The sequence below is a fragment of the Malaclemys terrapin genome, chromosome 2, assembly GCF_027887155.1.
Source record: "Malaclemys terrapin pileata isolate rMalTer1 chromosome 2, rMalTer1.hap1, whole genome shotgun sequence".
NCBI lineage: Eukaryota > Metazoa > Chordata > Testudines > Emydidae > Malaclemys > Malaclemys terrapin.
In genome coordinates, this window is record NC_071506.1 from 267,203,681 (window position 1) to 267,222,951 (window position 19,271).

The 19,271-nt window shown below is 39.1% G+C and overlaps 1 protein-coding gene across 3 annotated transcripts in view; it reads right to left on the reverse strand.

Annotated features, from left to right (window-relative positions):
* Positions 1-19,271, reverse strand: part of DNAJB6 (DnaJ heat shock protein family (Hsp40) member B6) — a 92,081-nt gene that overhangs the window by 56,805 nt on the left and 16,005 nt on the right. For all 3 annotated transcript variants that reach the window (XM_054021102.1, XM_054021100.1, XM_054021101.1), the window contains exons 2-5: positions 10,392-10,484; positions 7,627-7,736; positions 4,959-5,018; positions 3,402-3,512 (exon numbers count right to left, since the gene is read on the reverse strand). In XM_054021102.1, coding sequence (XP_053877077.1) covers positions 3,402-3,512; positions 4,959-5,018; positions 7,627-7,736; positions 10,392-10,456 — 346 coding nt within the window. In that variant the 5' untranslated portion in view covers positions 10,457-10,484. The remainder of the gene's footprint in view (positions 1-3,401; positions 3,513-4,958; positions 5,019-7,626; positions 7,737-10,391; positions 10,485-19,271) is intronic.

Genomic DNA, 19,271 nt, shown 5'->3' on the forward strand with positions numbered 1-19,271 from the left:
CCCCCCAATTAAAATCCAGTTCCAACCTAGGCTGGAAGACAGATTACTGAGAGTTAGTGAAATGATTACATTACAAGCAAAAAAAGATGAACTGAAAGGGAAATGGGATTTTTAGTCACAGTTTAAACCTCTGCTTAGTTTGCTTACACCTACTCAACATGAATGACAAATTAACAAAGTCTGAATAAAGGAAGCCTTTGTTGGAGAGCTCCAATACTCTTAGCCCCATCAAATATGATGTTAAGAACTTGCAAACAGCTCTTATACCTCTCACTGGTCCTCCAGCAAAACCAGGGAATACAGACCAAACTTTAAATTTGTGAGGTAAGATACAGGCATTGCTTTTCTCCCCCAAAATGCCCCTCTTCCATCAAAAACCCCAAAGGTTTCTAACAAGCTCAATTTTTTTTTTTAAATCCTTTGTAGGTACCTTTAATACTATATGTGCATTGGCAAATCTGAGTACAAACTCTTGGCACAAAAATATTATTGGAATTTAATATTTCCAAGTCATTATATACCTGGAGTAGCAATTTCAAAGACTAGCATATAAGAGTCTCTCACTCCAGCGTATTAGCCAGCAAATAAAGCCATTGCAGTTAACAGTGCTATAGTCCAATTTATTCATGCTAGTTAGAGAATGACTCACTAGTGAGTTATGAAGGTCATTCACTCATGCATACAAGTGATCTATATTATATTACTGTCCACTATTATGCTTTCTATTTATAGTCCAGTTTATCTTCAGTTACCTGGCATTAAAATAAAAACAAAAACCACTCATGTCAAAGCTATACTATATATTTTTATAATTCACTGCATCACTGGCCACTTACAGGTGACCTGTGCCAGACCCACATCCCCCTTACCCCTATCACAATAGCAACACAAGCTAGGGGGAGCGTGAAGGGGATGGACTATAGAAGTCTCCAGGCTGTTGCCATCACCACTCATGATACATGGGCTTACCCTACACTTAAATTATATCAGCAAAGCTCTGTGTGTGGGGTGGGGGTGGGGGGGGAGAGACACTCAGCTGACAGAGCTACACCAATAAACCCCAAGTGTAGACACAGCTATGTTGACAGAACAATGCTTCAACAGATGTAACTAACACTGTCCAGAAAGATGGTGTTCCACTACCAAAAGAAGAAAGATCTTCTGCCAGTATAGGCTGCACTTATACTAGGGGGCTATGCCAACATAAATCTACAGCTATCCTATGGAGTCTAGACTCCAGATGCCTCCCCCCCATGCCCACTTCTATTGCTGCAACCCTGAAGCTGCCCAGACCTCATTCCCCATCTTTAATGCTTAGTCCTCCACTTTCTACCCCATAGATTACACCATGTACACTTCAGTGCCCTACTCTCACTTAAAATTAAGTGCCCCCCAAAAGACATTACATTCTAAAACACAGAACAAGCATATTTATAAAAATGGAACTTGACATGCCTATGATCATGTTGCACATAGTATTGCTTTCTCCTCCTCAATCTTAATTGTTTTCTTAGAATTGCAAGCTTAGAGACTGGTTTCCTTTTGTACAGAGCCTATGAAGATCTCGTGTGTAGGCATTTTTACTTCGTTATTTTACTATATCTGATACTGAAATGAAACTGTCTCAGCATGTAGGGATGCTTCAGTTTGTCATAGGATTCCTTGCACTCAGTTATGTTTAAGTACTTGAGAAATAACCACACCACTCATCAGTACTCCACTAGGAAGTAACCACCTTTGTTCCTGGATCATTTTTAAATGTTGCCAGTACTAACGCCGTAACCCTCAGCTTCATTCCCACTAGGAAGCAGAACACACTTCCTGCCCAAAGGGGGTGAGGTGGGGGAAATCTAAAGAGCAATTAAAAGAAGATGGAGCTAGCTTCTGAATAGGAAACAAAATCTTCTGACTCCTTTCCTCCTACTTTCTCCCTCTCCCTCATAAGCCCTTTTTTCTTCCTGCAGGTCAATGGGGCTCATCTCCAAAAGAACCGAAATTTGTTTTTTCATTAACAATACGGGGAGAATCCAAGCCTCTCCTCCTCCTTAAAAACGAAGGCAAAAGAAATACAAGACCATAAAAAAAAAAACCCACTTCCGGCCTCTTTAAAGCATTATAAAATAAGCTCCCCCCTTTTCCTAAGATTTCTTCATCTTCCCCTTTTTGTTTTGCATGTTTTGGTAGACTCGGCAAAATCTCTGGGAAATAAACTGGCCTCTTCTGCCAACCTAGCTTGATCTTTCATATGCTTACATAGTGTTGGCATATATGTAAATAGAAGGGCAAGGGGAGAGGAAGGAAAAATGCATTCTGATTAAGATTATGAAAAGATGTTGGTGCGTATGTGTTACTTTATGGGAAGCTACACTGCTCTCAAAACAAATTCATGGTACAAATCTCTCCCACTGCACACTCAACCTTAACTGTACATGTGTACAGAGAACATTTAGTAGACAAGCTTCCTCTGATCCACTAATGCATTTTTTCCAAATTCCTATAATAAAAGAATGATTTTTGTTCCTTTCCCATTCTGGAGTTAATCATAAAAGTCATCTACAGTTTGCATTAGTGGTGCATTAATTCCTCTTCAGCTCTATGGAATAGCCAGGAGGCCTCTCTTGTTTCTCATGTCTTGTCTGTAAACAGGCAGAGAATTCTTCTTGCAATCTTCCAGATGTTACTCCTTCTGGTTCCTCTAGGCAGTTCCAGGAGTGAAAGGCTGAACACAGGAGGTGTTCTACTTTTATGGATCAAAAGAGGAAAGCAGCTGCACTGGCAGAGATTGAATAAGATCCCTAATACTTTTGCTGAGATCTTTTGTATGGCCGTGGGTGCCTTCACAAGCAAACAATTCATTGGCATGATGCTGGCAAGCATAAAGTATTTTTTAAACTGCTTTGTTGACAACCTAATTCTTTATTATTTTCCTTAACTCCATGGTAGCTAGAAGCTTCAGAAGCTGGTTTCACTGCACCTATTGCTTTTGCTTTTTTTTTGGTGGGGGAGAGGGTAGTTTTTTCTGACTATCATGTGGCACCAGACTCGGGAAAAAAGTGTTTGTATGCCATACAGACCGAGCAATCCACATTTACTAAAGCAAAATTCTTCTGTGTGATTTATTAGTTTCTTCTTTTAGAAAGACCATAGCAAACTTGATATATTATTTTTAAACAAATCAGACCTTGAGAGAGCAAAAACTGATCGCAAAACCCTACGTACAACAGCAAAAAGCAAGGAGGGAGATAGGAGAGAAGAAAGAAAAAGACATTTTAAAACGTCTAAGAGATCAGTAATAGGACTATTTCCAGTGAAAGTCAAATTATACACATCTGTTATGTAGATATGAATTTTAGCCACTACTTTGATGCTCCACCACCACTCCCCAAAAGCCGCTGACTTACCAAAGAAGTCAAATGAAAAGGGGTCCCTTCCACCAAAAAACTCCCTAAAGACATCATCTGGGTTACGGAATGTAAATCCATATTCAAATGGGCTGTCAAAATGACTTCCACCTGCAGAAAAAGTAATCACATTTTACAACTCTTCACACTACAAAAGCATAAAATATTTGAGTTGTACATATAAGCTGTATGTGTTTCTATATTTTCTAAAATACAGAATTCTAGTTTTTCCACAATAGTTCATTCCTGGCTCATTGGATGGATTTTCTTAATATATTCTTCAAAATACATTTAATACAATTAAGCGAGACTTCCTCACATTCTGCTAAAAAGCTCTACTGTATCTGTAATTACTGTAATCAGTTTTTCAACAGCAGAAAATGACTGTCCAATTAGTAAAATATGGAAACAAAGCAGTTATCTGTAGTTTATTACTAAAGTTTCAATTTCTCTGCCCATCCCCTTTCCAGATATCCCTAAAGTTAAAGTTATTTTTTATCATTTATGTTCTTCTGCAGGTTTCTAGATATCAATATTTCTCATTATACTTAAAGGTACACATTTGACTAAAAATTAAGTTTTTTTTTTTTTTAAACTCAGAGCTCTTTGTTGGTGTTGAAGTCTGGTACATATTTACTGCCTGAATCAGTATAATCTTGTGATGGTTTATTTGATAGTATCACTTGCCAGCTTTTGATCTAGATCAGTGGTTTTCAACCTTTTTTCATGTGCAAACTGTTCAAAAAAATTTTGAATGGAGATGCAGAGCCCTTTGGAAATCTTAGTCTGTAGACCCCCAGGAGTCTGGGAACCACAGGTCAAAAAAAAAAAAAAAAAAAAAAAAAAAATCACTAATTTATATTACATGAAGAATCTGACTTGCACTTGGCAAATACAAGCTAAAATTAGACACTTCAGTTGTTAATACTATGCTTATGATTGTAGACTCTCCTAGCAGAATTTGGGAAGAGTTTCTCCTCTGATTTATTATTGGACTACCTGATAGTCTCTTTCAAAAACAAAACTAAATTTTTTTTTTTTTTAAACGAACATGACTGAGTAAAAATGAAACTTTCAGATTCTGCTTTGCAGGTTAATGTCAATTTGTTTAAAAAGCACCTGATAACTGGAACACATTTTAGAAAAAAAAAATGTAGTCTCTTCTTTTGGTCTTATGCATTGTAAAAAAATTTCAAAATGTAAATGTTGGGCCAAGTTAGAGTCTAACTTGATTTTCCTCTCTTACTTTGACTATACAGACTAATTCCTGTTATATGTTTAAAATATTGTTTTGGACTAGATAGGACTAGTTCCAGCTAGTAAATTTGCCTATCAGAGTCATGTCAAGTTGCTACTCTATGGTATGTGATAACACAACATCACCAGTGGCTCTGTTTCTACATAATTTAATTGCATTTAAAAAGAGTTCAGCTCTTATGGCTACAAATGCTTTTCAGAGCATGAAATAATATGTAACTAAAGTGAGTCTGCAGAGTGGAACAGTTTGTTAAAATCATTCAGATGATATGGAAGAAAAAACATGCCAAGTCTACATACCTCCACCTCCTCCATTTAAGCCTTCTTTTCCATATTTGTCATAGATGTCACGTTTTTTAGCTACAAAAAAGTTAATTACATCAGTAGAAATGCAGTATGTATCATTAATGTACTCAGTTGAAATTTTATCACAGCAAGTTTATTTAAGCCAGGTTTGTTACAGCAAATGCAGAGTACAAATGTTTTGCTAAGGATCATCAAAGCACTGTGGGTGAAGACAAAACTGTTCGTGTCAATTTAGTTCTAGTAGCTACGAATAAGGCGTCAAGTTCCCCATACTGTATTACTATTTCCACTGAGAGATGATTTAGTATGCTGAAAGGTAGCTCTTCCTTGGAAGGAAGAAACATGGTCTTCATGTTTGTATATTCAGCAAGATAACTAAAGGCACGGTGGCAAAACTGGTAAGAGACTTTGCCACGGAGTCCAATATCCTGTCCTTAACAATCAGAGGCAAATGTTTCACAGGAAGGTGCAAGAAACCTAGAGGATGACAGTTCTGGAATAAGTTGCCCACAGAGGAAGTTTCTGCCTAGCCTTATAAATTAGGCACCAGAAACCAAAACATGAGGCAGGGTGAACAAGTCTGTAGCCTGCCAAACCAGGCTATTTTGAGAGGCAGACTAGACAAAGGATGGTGCTGCTCTAGCAGAACTTTTCCCATAGTCACTTGTTGCAAGTGAAGTTCACAAGGACATTTCTGGGGAGGAAGTGGTGTTACTCTTCTATTAACCTGAACATTGGAGAAGGAGGATAGGTCCACCAATGGCTATTAGCCAGGATGAGCAGGGATGGTGTCCCTAGCCTCTGTTTGCCAGAAGCTGGGAATGGGCAACAGGGGATGGATCACTTGATTACCTCTTCTGTTCATTCCCCCTGAAGCACCTGGCATTTGCCACTGTTGGAAGACAGGATACTGGGCTAGATGGACCTTTGATCTGACCCAGTATGAACATTCTTATGTAAATTAGACAAGCATATAGAAAAATGGGAGAAGTTTCTTTATTGTAGGTCTTAAATAGTCACGTTAAGGCTACCAGCAGGAATTAACTTCCTATGACCAGCCCATGAGCAATGAATGTTTCTGGCAGGATTAATGCATATGGAATAGGTGAAGAGGAAAAATGCCCGATTGTACCAGTTTACTTTTTCGGGAAGCAGAGAAGGGAGAAGAGTGAAAAAACGTCAAAGGATGAACTAGATTAGTGGGGAAATGTTCGGTGCTTTTAAACACAGACAAAAAATAAAAAGATGGCTGATAAAGATCTTCCTTGGTATAACATCCAGAAATACATGTTATTTCTGGTGTTTGGTATAAACAACATGTATTTCTGGATGTTATACCAAGGAAGATCTTTATTAGTATTTTTTAAACACTAAAAAAAAGGTTAACAGCTCCAGTAAGTTATCTGAGGATATAGAATATAAAAGATGCACAAACCCTTTGATTTATGGTTCAGATTAGCTGCTGACAATGCTCTGACAAAAGAGATGCTTCCTTATGAGTCAAGGAGTTACACTGAAGGGAAACCAAAGTGATCTCTTGCTTATAGTAGCACATTCTATACAATTTTGATTCTGACCAATTCTAAGTAAATGTTTCCTACAAGAGGTTAATCCTTATAAAATATTACAACTGATTAGAATTTAAGGCTCCCAACCCACATAACAAGTAGTTTCAGGCAATTCTAAACATTCTGTAAGCCTTGTCAGCGCTCTTATTATGGAGCCCAAAACAAAGCAAGACAACTTCTACACTAAATTTATAAAGTTAACTTTATAAACACCCATACATTCTTTCACGTTTCTTATTGCGACACAAACCACTTGCCAGTGAGCCACTCCATGGATTCTTCCACATACATTACCCACCATGCTACGTGGGAAGGCTGCATAATCTGTTTAGGAGATTCCCTCATGACATATCACCTCTCCCACAGAATTTTGAAAGCCACAAAATTCTTAAAAAGGTACTGCCCTTCTGACAGTGTATTAGAAATTAAATGTTATATTCAGTGTTACCCTATTGCTTGTTTTGGCTACTGAAAGGAGAGGAAGGGAGGCTTTTGGTATTCAGATCTATATACACACACACATCTAACATGATCAGTTCCTGCATACAGCTGGTTAGTTGATAAAAAAAAGGAAAAAAAAATTGGACTTGTTATCCCAATTAATAGGACATGAATTAGAAAAAAAAAAAAAAAAAATGGAGAACCAAGTGATGAGAAGCGACTTTTAGGGGTTTAGGAGGAAGTATGACCACCGTGGCTTCAGCTAATGGATTCCAAGGTTATATTACTCAAAATTCCATGCTTTCAAATCTTTATGAACTTCTGTAGAGTTTCATTCTAAGATTCATTCTTAATCACAGGTCTCTGTAGACTCAGGATTTAACATGTAGGATTAAACTGTTATATTAACTCATTCAAAAATATTTCTTGTGTCTCAGAATTTCTCACTTCCCACCCTCTCGGCACCAGACTGTACAACTACTTCCCACTTCTTTCCAAGAGCACCAAACTAATTGCTCACCACCAAAAAAAAAGTGCCATTTGTGCATCAATTTAAGAAAACCCCTTTAAAGCACTATGTTCTTCAGCATTTCTACTACAGCAATCCATAACCAAAGATGACCAGTTACCAAGATCCCTTTTAAGATACTTACCATCAGACAAAACCTCATATGCTTCAGCTACTTGTTTGAATCGCCTCTCAGCTTCTTCTTTATTATCTGGATTTTTATCGGGGTGCCACTTCAGCGCTAGTTTGCGGTACCTGAAATGAAAAGGGAAGATAAATCATGCTCTATTTCAGTAAACTGCACTCAGACAGATATACATAAGAAATACAGGTGTCAAAATAGGAAATCATGAATTAGGAATAGGGTGACCAGATGTCCTGATTTTATAGGGACAGTCCCGATATTTGGGGCTTTGTCTTATATAGAAGCCTATTACCCCCCCAACCCGTCCCGATTTTTCACACTTGCTGTCTGGTCACCCTAATTAGGACATTTAGTCGCTCAAATCTTATTTGTAGACCTATTCCAAGAAATTTTGCTGATACACAGATAAGTAACTTAAGCTGTCAGGCTACCCTCCAGTTTTGCTAAAGAAATATTTTACTGGGAATCAATTACTCCTGGGTGCTGCTGACTGATGGAGGCCCTGTTTGCAGCTAAATTCCTTTAGCTGCTTCCGTGATTCCCTCTGTTCTCTCAATAACCTTGCTACATCTGAGAAGGTTGGCTGTTGACAATCTGGTTTTCAGAGGCAATTCTTGCAAGAAAAGTTAGCCCTACCTCCTCCTCTGCCAACGACTGAATGAAGAACTGGGTTGGCATGTAGGAAGGTGGAGGTAGAGGGTACAAAGAAACCTCTTTGCCCAAGCCTGTAGATCTGGACACCACAGACACTTTCTGCTGCGTGCTCTCCACAGAGTTCTAACAAACATCCAAGTAGGATTTAATGCTATACCGTAGTAGCAACTCGTTCAGTGTTTGTAATCAGATAGTGTGTTTTTGGTGGACAGACAACAGCTGGAGGAACTACGCTGAAAGATTTGGAGACTACACCGTATGCACAATCCCTAGCCTGAGGAGAGTACCCCCAAGAATAATAATTTAGTGTAAAACAATTTTACAGTCTTGTCCCTCTCAGTATTTAAGTGTACAGATTATATTTGGGATAGTTTTATGATCAAACAGGAGCATAGGCTTGAATGTTTGAGTTAAATAGTTATCCATAAAGGTATGCCTACGAAATTAAAGCTCTCATTCGCTACCAGGGTTTGATCAGCATAAGCCTTCTATACTAGGCTGTGGCAGGAAACTGATACAGCATGTACAGGTTACTGGAAACTAGAAATGTTGCATAATATTTGACAGCCCATGAAAGGAAGATGTTCCACAAGGAAAGCTTCCACCAAGTTGTTTCTGAAAAAAGTGATTGGAAACTAAGATGTGTCACTCATTCACTTTAGCGTTGCTGACAGACAGCTATTTTATAGTTGCAAGTAATGCACAAAAATCTAAATTAAAAGCTGTATCTGATTTCTCTAAAAACTTTCCTAATTTAAATGTGTTCACCTTTTTATAGCAGATGTTCAATCCATTAAGTCAAAGCATGGAAAACAGATCTCATCTGATAAAGCTGGAGAGCTAATTTCCAAAGAAGTTGCTTCATATACCTTTTTTTTTTTTTTTTTTTAAATGGAGGAGACTTCATCTTGGTTTGGGGCATTCTGAACATTTGGAAATGGGAAGGAAATGGAGTCAGACTGATAACTTTAGCTGATCCACACAGCAGATGTTGCCACTACCACTGCTGCCTCAAAATCTGAGGCAAGCTTGCAGGGCAGTGTCAGTATTGATTAGGAGGGAGCACTTCTAGGTACCATACGGTTAGGCTGAAGCTGTAAAGTACTCTAACAGCTCAATGTTATTCTTGCCCCATTCAGTGCTCTGTGGAAATCTTTAATAGTATTTGAAATCATTACTCCACATTTTGAAGAGGTATCTACAAACTGATCTACAATGATAATCTGAAGCCAGTTAAAAACCTAGTATAAAGGAAGTTGCATATAGCACGGTAAGCCAGTTCTCAAATGGTGGACCAGGGTATACTTCCAGGAAGTGCTCAGTCTGGAAACAATGACTATTCCTGAGAATTCTGAAAAGTCTAGAACCTTAAGGGTTTCTAGAAGCTTTTTGCCCAATCTACAAAACAAGCTCCTCTCCACACGCATGAATGGCTGCTTCAGGTCTTTTATTGTGTTTGTTCTTAATCTGATCAAGTTTGCAAAGTGGCACCAGATAGTGGATGGATAGTGCATACACAGGAGTGCAGCATCAGAATGCAAAAGGACTTGAGGCAGTGGGTGTTTCCAGGAAGCAAGAGGAGATTTAGTACTGGTAAACATGCAGTCTACACCAAGGGAGAGAAAAGAAAACTGATGAGAGGCTGAAGCCAAGGAAGCATGAGGGAGCTAAGAAAGGTTCTAACCGGAAATGATCTACAATAAGAGAATTACTTAACTCTGTAGTTTCTAATCTAGTCTAAATGAGACACAAAATTGGCATAAGTACACTAGAATGAACATCTGATTATGATCTAATCCAGTGCATTTCATAAAACCTCTATTTGAAAGTGACTGACAAAAAGTATAGATAGTTTCTCTTTTTTTAAAAAGAGCTTGGGATCAATTTTTAGAATGGTTAATGTGCTCTATTAGGATACAAAAGTACCTTAGAAACATTTCTCCTGATGTGTGTACATAAAATGAAAGACAGATTTTCTGGCGCACTCACTAATAGTTTTCTGAATTACTAGTATCAATTACCAATACTTTTGATATGAAATTTGATATCTAGATATCAAGTTTATTTATGAGAAGGTGTGCAAGATCTTACTTGAAGAAAATGGTACTTACGCCTTTTTAATGTCTTCTGGTGAGGCATGCCTATGCACTCCTAGAACCTCATAATAATCCACCATGTTTTAACAGTTGTCTTAACAGCAAGTCCTGCAATTACAAGAACCTTTTACTAAAGGGGTACAGTACTAGAACTGAGTAACATGATTTAATAGAATTGATTTTTTTTTTTTAAATCCAAACACTTCCTACAAACGTTAGTACAAGGAGTACTAGTCCAAGCCTATGTTGATAGAAAATAAAAGTTATACTGATGCAATTTGGTTTTATGTTCTCCAATTCTGTTATTAAGGCAGATATCTACATTGGACTAGACAGGAATTCAAGTCATTTCTCATTAGTGGATATGAAGTACTGACACTATGTACGTGGACACTAATATTTTCTTGCATACTAAAATTTGTCAAGATCTATTGCTATTGTGGTCACTTTTTACGCCGTACATCTATAGTCACAGGCCATTATGAAGTCCGGCTACCCTATATTTCCATAGCACCTTCTTCACACCAGAGTACTGCTGCTATTGTAAGGCCTTGTCTACACTACTAGGGTAAGTCAAACTAAATTATGCCACTCCAGCTATGTGAATAACTTAGCTGGAGTAGACGTAGCTTAGGTTGACTTAATGCAGAGTCTACACTGTGCTGCATCAACGGGAGATGCTCTCCCATTGACTTGCATTACTCCTCTCTTTCTGGTGGAGTACCGGAGAGCGCTCAATTAAAGGAACTAGACAGGTTTAATTTCTCGTAGCTATTCATAAGATCCCAAGGAAGCTTCAGAATGGTATTCTTTAAAATAAAGTATATATATTATAAATAAACCAGTCATAAGTCACTTGAGAACCAATTCAGAAAGTTAATTTTCTTAAGAATGTATATATCCAAACCCAGCCATAAAGTTACTACAGACGTTATTTGTCTATAAAGCATTATTAAATTCAAGTTTGCTAGTCATTCATCTCTTTTATTATGAAAATTATAGCCAAGTGAAAAGGCCCCACTAGTCTGATTTCATCTTCTAGATTTGAATCAGTCACCTTGAAAACAAGATTAAGGTTATTTATTAAGAGTAAAATACCCAAATGGAGTTTATTTTAAGATTAATATTAGATGTTTAACAGCCAAATAGTTAGGCATCTTATGGTATGTAATTTTAGTGAACAAATTTTGACTTATTTGGCTTAGAGCAACAGTCTTGTCCAGTTTAAAAAAAGGCCATTAAGAGACAGAAATATAGTATTAGAGGCAGCTCATCTAAAGTCCCCACTTAGACTCATGTACTCCAGAGACTATTCAGCTTTTCTGGAATTCTACCAGAGACCTCAGCTAGCTTTCACCTCCTTGCTTTATTCTGTAAATAATTTCCCCTCCTTTCAGCATTAAACTATCCCTGCTTATTCTCATAGACTCTAAGGTCAGTAGGGACCATTATGATCATCTAGTCTGACCTCCCGCATGATGCGGGCCACAAAAGCTGACCCACCCACTCCTGAAAGAATTCTCTCCCTTAACTCAGCTGTTGAAGTCCCCAAATCATGATTTAAACACTTCAAATCGCTCAGAATCCTCCAGCAAGCGACCCCTGCCCCATGCTGCGGAGGAAGGCGAAAAACCTCCAGGGCCTCTGCCAATCTACCCTAGAGGAAAATTCCTTCCCGACCCCAAATATGGTGATCAGCTGAACCCCGAGCATGCGGGCAAGATTCTCTAGCCAGACCCTCTGGAAAAAGTTCTCTGTAGTAACTTTTAACATCCCATCATTGACCATTGTTGCTAATTACCAGCAATGGCACGTTATTGACCTATTGACTAAAATCACTTTATCACATCAAACCATCTCCTCCATAAACTTATCAAGATTAATCTTAAAGCCAGAGAGGTCTTTCGCCCCCACTGTTTCCCTCAGAAGGCTGTTCCAAAACTTCACCCCCTGATGGTTAGAAACCTTCGTCTAATTTCAAGCCTAAACTTCCCGACGGCCAGTTTATATCCGTTCGTTCTCATGTCCACATTAGTACTGAGCTGAAATAATTCCTCTCCCTCCCTGGTATTTATCCCTCTGATATTTAAAGAGAGCAATCATATCCCCCTCAGCCTTTTTTTGGTTCAGGTAAACAAACTGAGCTCCTCGAGTCTCCTTTCACACAACAGATTTTCCATTCCTCGGATCATCCTAGTGGCCCTTCTCTGTACCCGTTCGTTTGATTTCATCCTTTTTAAACATGGGAGACCAGAACTGCACACAGTACTCCAAATGAGGTCTCACCAGTGCCTTGTATAACGGAACCAGCACCTCATTATCCCTACTAGAAATACCTCGCCTAATGCATCCCAAGACCGCATTAGCTTTTTTCACGGCCACATCACATTGCCGACTCAGTCATCCTGTGATCAACCAGGACTCCGAGGTCCTTCTCCTCTTCTGTTACTTCCAACCGATGCATCCCCATCTTATAACTAAAATTCTTGTTAGTTATCCCTAAATGCATAACCTTACACTTCTCACTATTAAATTTCATCCTATTACTATTACTCCAGTTTACAAGGTCATCCAAATCTCCCTGCAGATCCTTCTCCAAATTGGCAATACCTCCCAACTTTGTGTCATCCGCAAACTTTATCAGCCCACTCCTACATTTAGTTCCGAGGTCAGTAATGACTAGATTAAATAAAATCGGACCCAAAACTGAACCTTGAGGAACTCCACTGGTAACCGCCCTCCAACCTGACAGTTCACCTTTTAGTATGACCCGCTGCAGTCTCCCCTTTAACCAGTTCTTTATCCACCTCTGGATTTTCATATCGATCCCCATATTCCTCCACTTTAAGATTTCCAGTCATCTCTGAACCTAATTGTTCTAGTTCTGGTATTTTTTATTTATTTTTTTTTTTTTAAGTTTTAAATCCTGAGTGACAAATTCAATGGAACATCAAGCCAACATTTAAGAAATCATGAAATACAAAGTCACTCAAGTTAAATGGCAAACTTCATTAACGCAGCGTAAAGGTTGCTCAGTGGTATCTCATGCCCCTCCAGAATGCAGAGTTCAGCAAAACTAAAATTTCTAAAAACCAGAGTTAAGGTAAACATCCATAAAACCGTAACTCTGCCCTCTGGGACTGGCAATAGCCACTGGGTATTATCTGCATGCATTCCATCTACATGCACTGTGTTATATGCAACTGTACTGAATGGTGGTGGAGTGAGCTGAAGTAGTTTGGGGGCAACTCTGACAGCGACATGAGATCCGGTTTTGAGTTGCCCCGCAACCAACCTGTGTGTGTTACCAAAGGAAAAGAGTGGGTATGTACCTTGAGGTTCCAGTCTACATCATTTCAATACAGAATTGTGCAGGTTGTGTCAGCAGCAGGGCACTTTGGTCTTCATGCCATGGGTATTGTCAGTAGTGAGGTGGGATACAACAGCAGTCTGTGGATTTAATGATGGGTGGAGAAAGTATAACTAAGTGTTACCCTGTGCTGAAGTATGAATGGGTTGTAAGAGGATATGAAGTGGTTGTTAAAATGTGCAGAATTCTGTCATGAGAGCAGGCTCAATGTTTGTATAGGGCAAGTGCAGGCACTGCCTGTCTATTATAGTAAAGGGGAGAAAGTATGTGTGTGTTGAGCATATTGGGGCATTGCTCAAAGAGGACAAAGTGAAGGCTGTATGGGTGCTTACCTTACCTCTATTTCCTGGTTTTCAGATGTTTTAGTTTCGCTCAACTTTAGGTTCTGAAAGGTCATGAGGTATCATCAGGCAACATTAACTGTGTTAATGAAGTTTTTTTTGCCATTTAATTTCCTAATTTTTTAAAAAACAGGAAGAAAAATATTTGGTGGTAGGAGTTAGTGGTCATTCAGCTAGTTGTAGTTCTCATTTAGATTTGCAGCTGATATACTTTTGTGGTAATAATAAAGAGACCTAGCTTTTATATAGTACTTTTCATCAGAAGATCTCAGAACTTTACATCATGCCTCACATTTTCACTTCTATACCCATTTTACAGATGTGAAACTCAGGCAAGGTCACCCAGCAGCCCAGAGGCAGAGCTAGGACTAGTCTCAGTCCAGTGGTCTTTCCACTAAGCCACACAGTGCTAGGCAATTCCTCAAGTTACGTCTACACTACATACCTTGTAATGGTTCAGCTGTGTCACCACATCTGTGCCACGGTAAATTCTCCTATGTAGCTCCTCTTAGCCAGCAGGAGAGAGCTCTCCTCCCAGCTTAATTCAACCACCCCCAACAACTGGTGTCAGATATGTTATCAGAACTGATAGATGATCCTGGTACACAAACAGGGAGTGGATCTCACATACCGCAAGAAAGGCAAGATACCCAACCCCCAAATCTGACTCGCATGAGGGGGAATGGAGGCAGTCAGACGGCCATAAATGGGTAGGGGTCACCAAAATCCTGGCAAAGGGGAAAGGGCTCAAGACATCCCTAGGGAAGCAAGATCCCCCTTGCCCTCTACTCTGAGCTGGGACCTGGAAGAGGACTCAGACCATAGAGGGGTTTAGACCTAGAACTTGAGGTTGGTGGCACAATCCATTTTTCCCATTGCTGCCTATACAGAGCAAGATGTTTGACACACATGTAAGTGTGTAAATTTACCCACATGATTAGTCACACTGAAGTACTGACTTTGAATTACTCGTGCTTACCATTAAATATGTGCTTATGTATTTCTAGCACTAGCAGATACAAATTTTATTTATGAAAATTTTAGTGGCACAGAATGTGCCACTCCACAATAAAGTCCCTTCAGTGTTAAGGGGTTAGGTTAGACTTTGACTACATTAAGTTTTATGAATTTTCATACACATGCCAATAACTTTAGACACAGAAGCCTAAGGTTTGAATCCTAAATTCATTTAGTACAGCAAAGCTAAACACCCAACCAATATTTTGGTAACCAAAACTGATCTTTTTCAGTTTCTTGCCAAATACAAAAGACCTGGGGAGGGAGGGAGGGAGGGATGGCTGAGTGGGGGCACAGAGACAGATGGGGAAGGGGGTGCAGGGCCACATAGGGACAGGGGCTGACTGAGTAGCGGCACAGAGACACATGGGGAGAGGGGTAGGAGGTGCAGGCCCACATGGAGATGGGGGAGTGGGTGTCTGAGTGGGGTTGGAGGGACATGTGGATGGGGTAGAAGGACACATGGGAATGGGGTCAGCCAACATCTGCATGGGGGAAGCTCCTTAACAATCCCTCCCCGCACCTGCAAAAAAACTTCTTGTTGGGTATGGATGGGAAAAGTATGGAACAAGTTCACACCCAAGCTCCTTCCCAGCAATTACTTCCCGCTCCCTCAGCTCCTCTGTTATCCCTGACTCCCCCAAGCTTTGCACTGCTTCTGAGGGGCACAGGAAATACAGATATGTATTGTAGTTTAAATGAATTATTATTCAGGAGTTCTGTATTAATATGCTTAGTAAGGAATCTATTAGTCAAAAAACATTTCCTAAATCTTTTTTGTTGTCTGTATTGTTAGATATACTTGCTGACAGGTATTCTGAAATAACCAAAAATAATTGAAACTGGTGTGATTATATTATGTTATTTTGAAAAATAAAACATGCAGAGTTTTAAAATATTGTGCAGAATTTTAATTTTTTTGTTGCAGAATTCCCCCAGGACTTTCAGCCTCCTTTATTATGAACAGTAGCCAAAGGTTACTTGCTTGTAATAGGAGTCAAGATATGACTATGTCTAACAAGATGTGAAATTATTGGGACGTCCTTGTTGCTCATAAAATCACCAGTATGTTACACAATTTGATTCAAATAGAACTAACATAGAAAAAGTGTCCCGGCATAATTCTCTAGTACAAGGTTTCTCAACCTTTTTGATACCAGGAAACAGCTTCATGCCTTCCTAAACTGTATCAGTGAGATCTGTGGGACCAGTGCTGATCCATGGACCAGTTGCTGAAAAATACTGCTCTAGTACACAGCACTAAAAGCATACTGTTCCACGACCATGACAATGCCAGGAGTATATACATCAAGAATTGAAAAATACAGCAATATTCAAGGCAGGAAACTTTTCTGTGAGCACAAGTGATTTTCACTGTAACAAAAGTTAAATGAGGTGAAAGCTAACCCATCAATAATGAGACAGCCTGCATAAGGAAGATCTGTTGTGAAATCCACCCTTGGAGCTAAAAGGCATGTGTTACTGAAATAGCCAGTTTTTAACAAGAAAAAAAAATAATCCACCAGTTGAGAAAAATTTGACATCTCCACATCCCTTTTGATGTAGGCTTGCAAAATGGTCATGAAAACTTACCAGCCAAGGCAAAAAGTCAACCTTTGCATTCTAGCATGATGTAGACCTACTGATATTTTATTTTTTCTTTCAAACAAAAAGGTTACTTGCCCATGATAAAGTAGAATTTGCAAGGATGCTTAAGTAATTGTTCTGAATGCCTGGCATCATTTAATGTTTGAACTTTCAAATTAATTAAAAAAAGTTGTCACAGATCAAGTTACCTTTTGTTTGAGATGGCACTGTACAGAATTTGTCCTTGGCTAGGTTTGCAGTTTAATCATGGGCCACAATCAGTTTAGCTGCACCCAGTCATGGGTTCATTTTCCCAAGGTAAATACTAATATTCAAAATAGACCTGTTGCTAAGTCACTATTTCCTCCAAACAAGTAGTTTGTGGATTAGGGATGTTCTGCACCCCCATTATGTTGAGCACATTATAAACTGCAGGATTAAGCACTCAGTCAAAATATGTATTGCTAGAGGTAGGTCTACACTTACCCAGTAGTTTGGCGGCGAGCGATCAAACTTCTGGGTTCGACTTATCGCGTCTTGTCTGGACGCGATAAGTCGAACCGGAAGTGCTCGCCGTCGACTGCGGTACTCCAGCTAGACGAGAAGAGTGCCGCGGAGTCGACGGGGGAGCCTGCCTGCCGCGTGTGGACCGAGGTAAGTTCGAACTAAGGTACTTCGAACTTCAGCTACGTTATTCACGTAGCTGAAGTTGTGTACCTTAGTTCGAATTAGGGGGTTAGTGTAGACCTGGCCTAGGTTTTGACATTTATTTGTTACAATAGCACCCAGATGCTCTGATCAAGATCATGGCATCTTTTTATTAGGTGCTGTACTGAGTACAAAAGACAGTCCCTGCCCTGAAGAGCTTTCAGTCTTTACTTGCATTATGACATTCTATTTCTCCAAGAAGCTATATGCCTAAAAGTTGTGAGTTTATTACTGTGACTTGGACTACACTTAAATCAGATCAACCTAGCTATGTTCCTCGGGGCTGTGAAAAATGTCTCATCCTGAAAAACAGCTAGGTCAACCTAACTCCCAGTGTAAACATAGCTAAGTCAACCCAAGGATTCATCTGTCAACCTAGCTACCACCTCTGAGGGCTTGTCTACACTTAAAATGCTAAAGCAGTACAGCTGCACCACCATAACGCTTCAGGGGCCAGTCAGTGTAGACAATCCACCTCCCCACAGGCAGTAGTTGGTCAATAGAAGAATTCTTCTAGTGACCCAGTGCTGTCTACACAGGGATATAGCTCAGCTTAATAATGCCGCTCAGGGGTGTGGATTTTTCCCCACACCCCTGACCAGTGCAATTAAACCAACCTAATTTTCTAGTGTAGACCAGGCTTCAGAGGTGGATTAACTACCTTCCGTCAATTCAAACATCTACACTACAGTGGCATAGCTGCTGCAGCATTTGTAGTGTAGACATACTTATGTCTGACATAGCCCATAACAGTCAGATACATACAGCCTTCTAGTGAAAGTCTGCCAGCATATATGGGCCACCTACAGTTAATTTCACTGTTAATTGAATCGTCACTTGAACTGCACCCAAGTACTGACTGAAGAAAAGAAAATGTCTAGTATTCATTTACTCTCCATTAAATACACACCTTAGAGAACCAAGTATAAATTAAACTGATTCTTTGTGAAATTAGTAAAGAGAACACAGTTACGAGATATGTATATCTAGGGCTATAGAAAATACACGTGATTACAGTGTAGTTGCACTGCAAATATGAAAAGATGGGATATATATATATCTTCCTACTGTATTTTCCACTCCATGCATCTGATGAAGTGCGTTTTAGCCCATGAAAGCTTATGCCCAAATACATATGTTAGTCTCTAGGGTGCCACAAGTACTCCTCGTTTTTGCTGATACAGACTAACACAGATACAACTCTGAAACTTCTCTTTAGCGTGTTTAGCTGTACAACTAACATTATCTTTGTGTTTTTGTATGGCATATGTAATTAACTTCTAGGAAAGCCAAACTGATTAGGTTTTAAAAGGATTTGCTAGTTTGTACAGCACCGTATAAAGTTAAAATGTCCAAGTTACAATATTGTTCAAATTTGATTAGAGCAATGCTATTTAAAATAGCCAAGTTATGAAATCGTATAGGGGAGCATGTGACAAAACGAATTAAAGAAACTGAACTACATTCTGTTCAGTAGTTAGTCCTTATTTATAGTCTGAAAAAAGTTATCAGAATCGCAGAAAATTTATGAAAGATTTGAAGTGCTAGTGAAATTGCATTTTCAGAATGAAGTCCCCTATTGTTCACATGTTTAGCAAGTACGGAACAGATTTTACTTCAACTTCTCAGTCGTCACAACTGTCAAAAGAAAAAACAGCAAACTTTCAGCCTAAGTACAAAGTTCCAAGCTGATGTGACCCAAAAAAAGCCTTATGTTCGTGGGGACAGGTGAATGAAATAGCATTATATTAAAAATGACATTGAACACTATGGAGCATCATTAATGTAAAAATGGGCAGGGTGAAGCGATTTTAAACCACCACTTTTAATCTTGTTTTACAATTTACTCATTTTCCTAGAGAAAAGTTGATT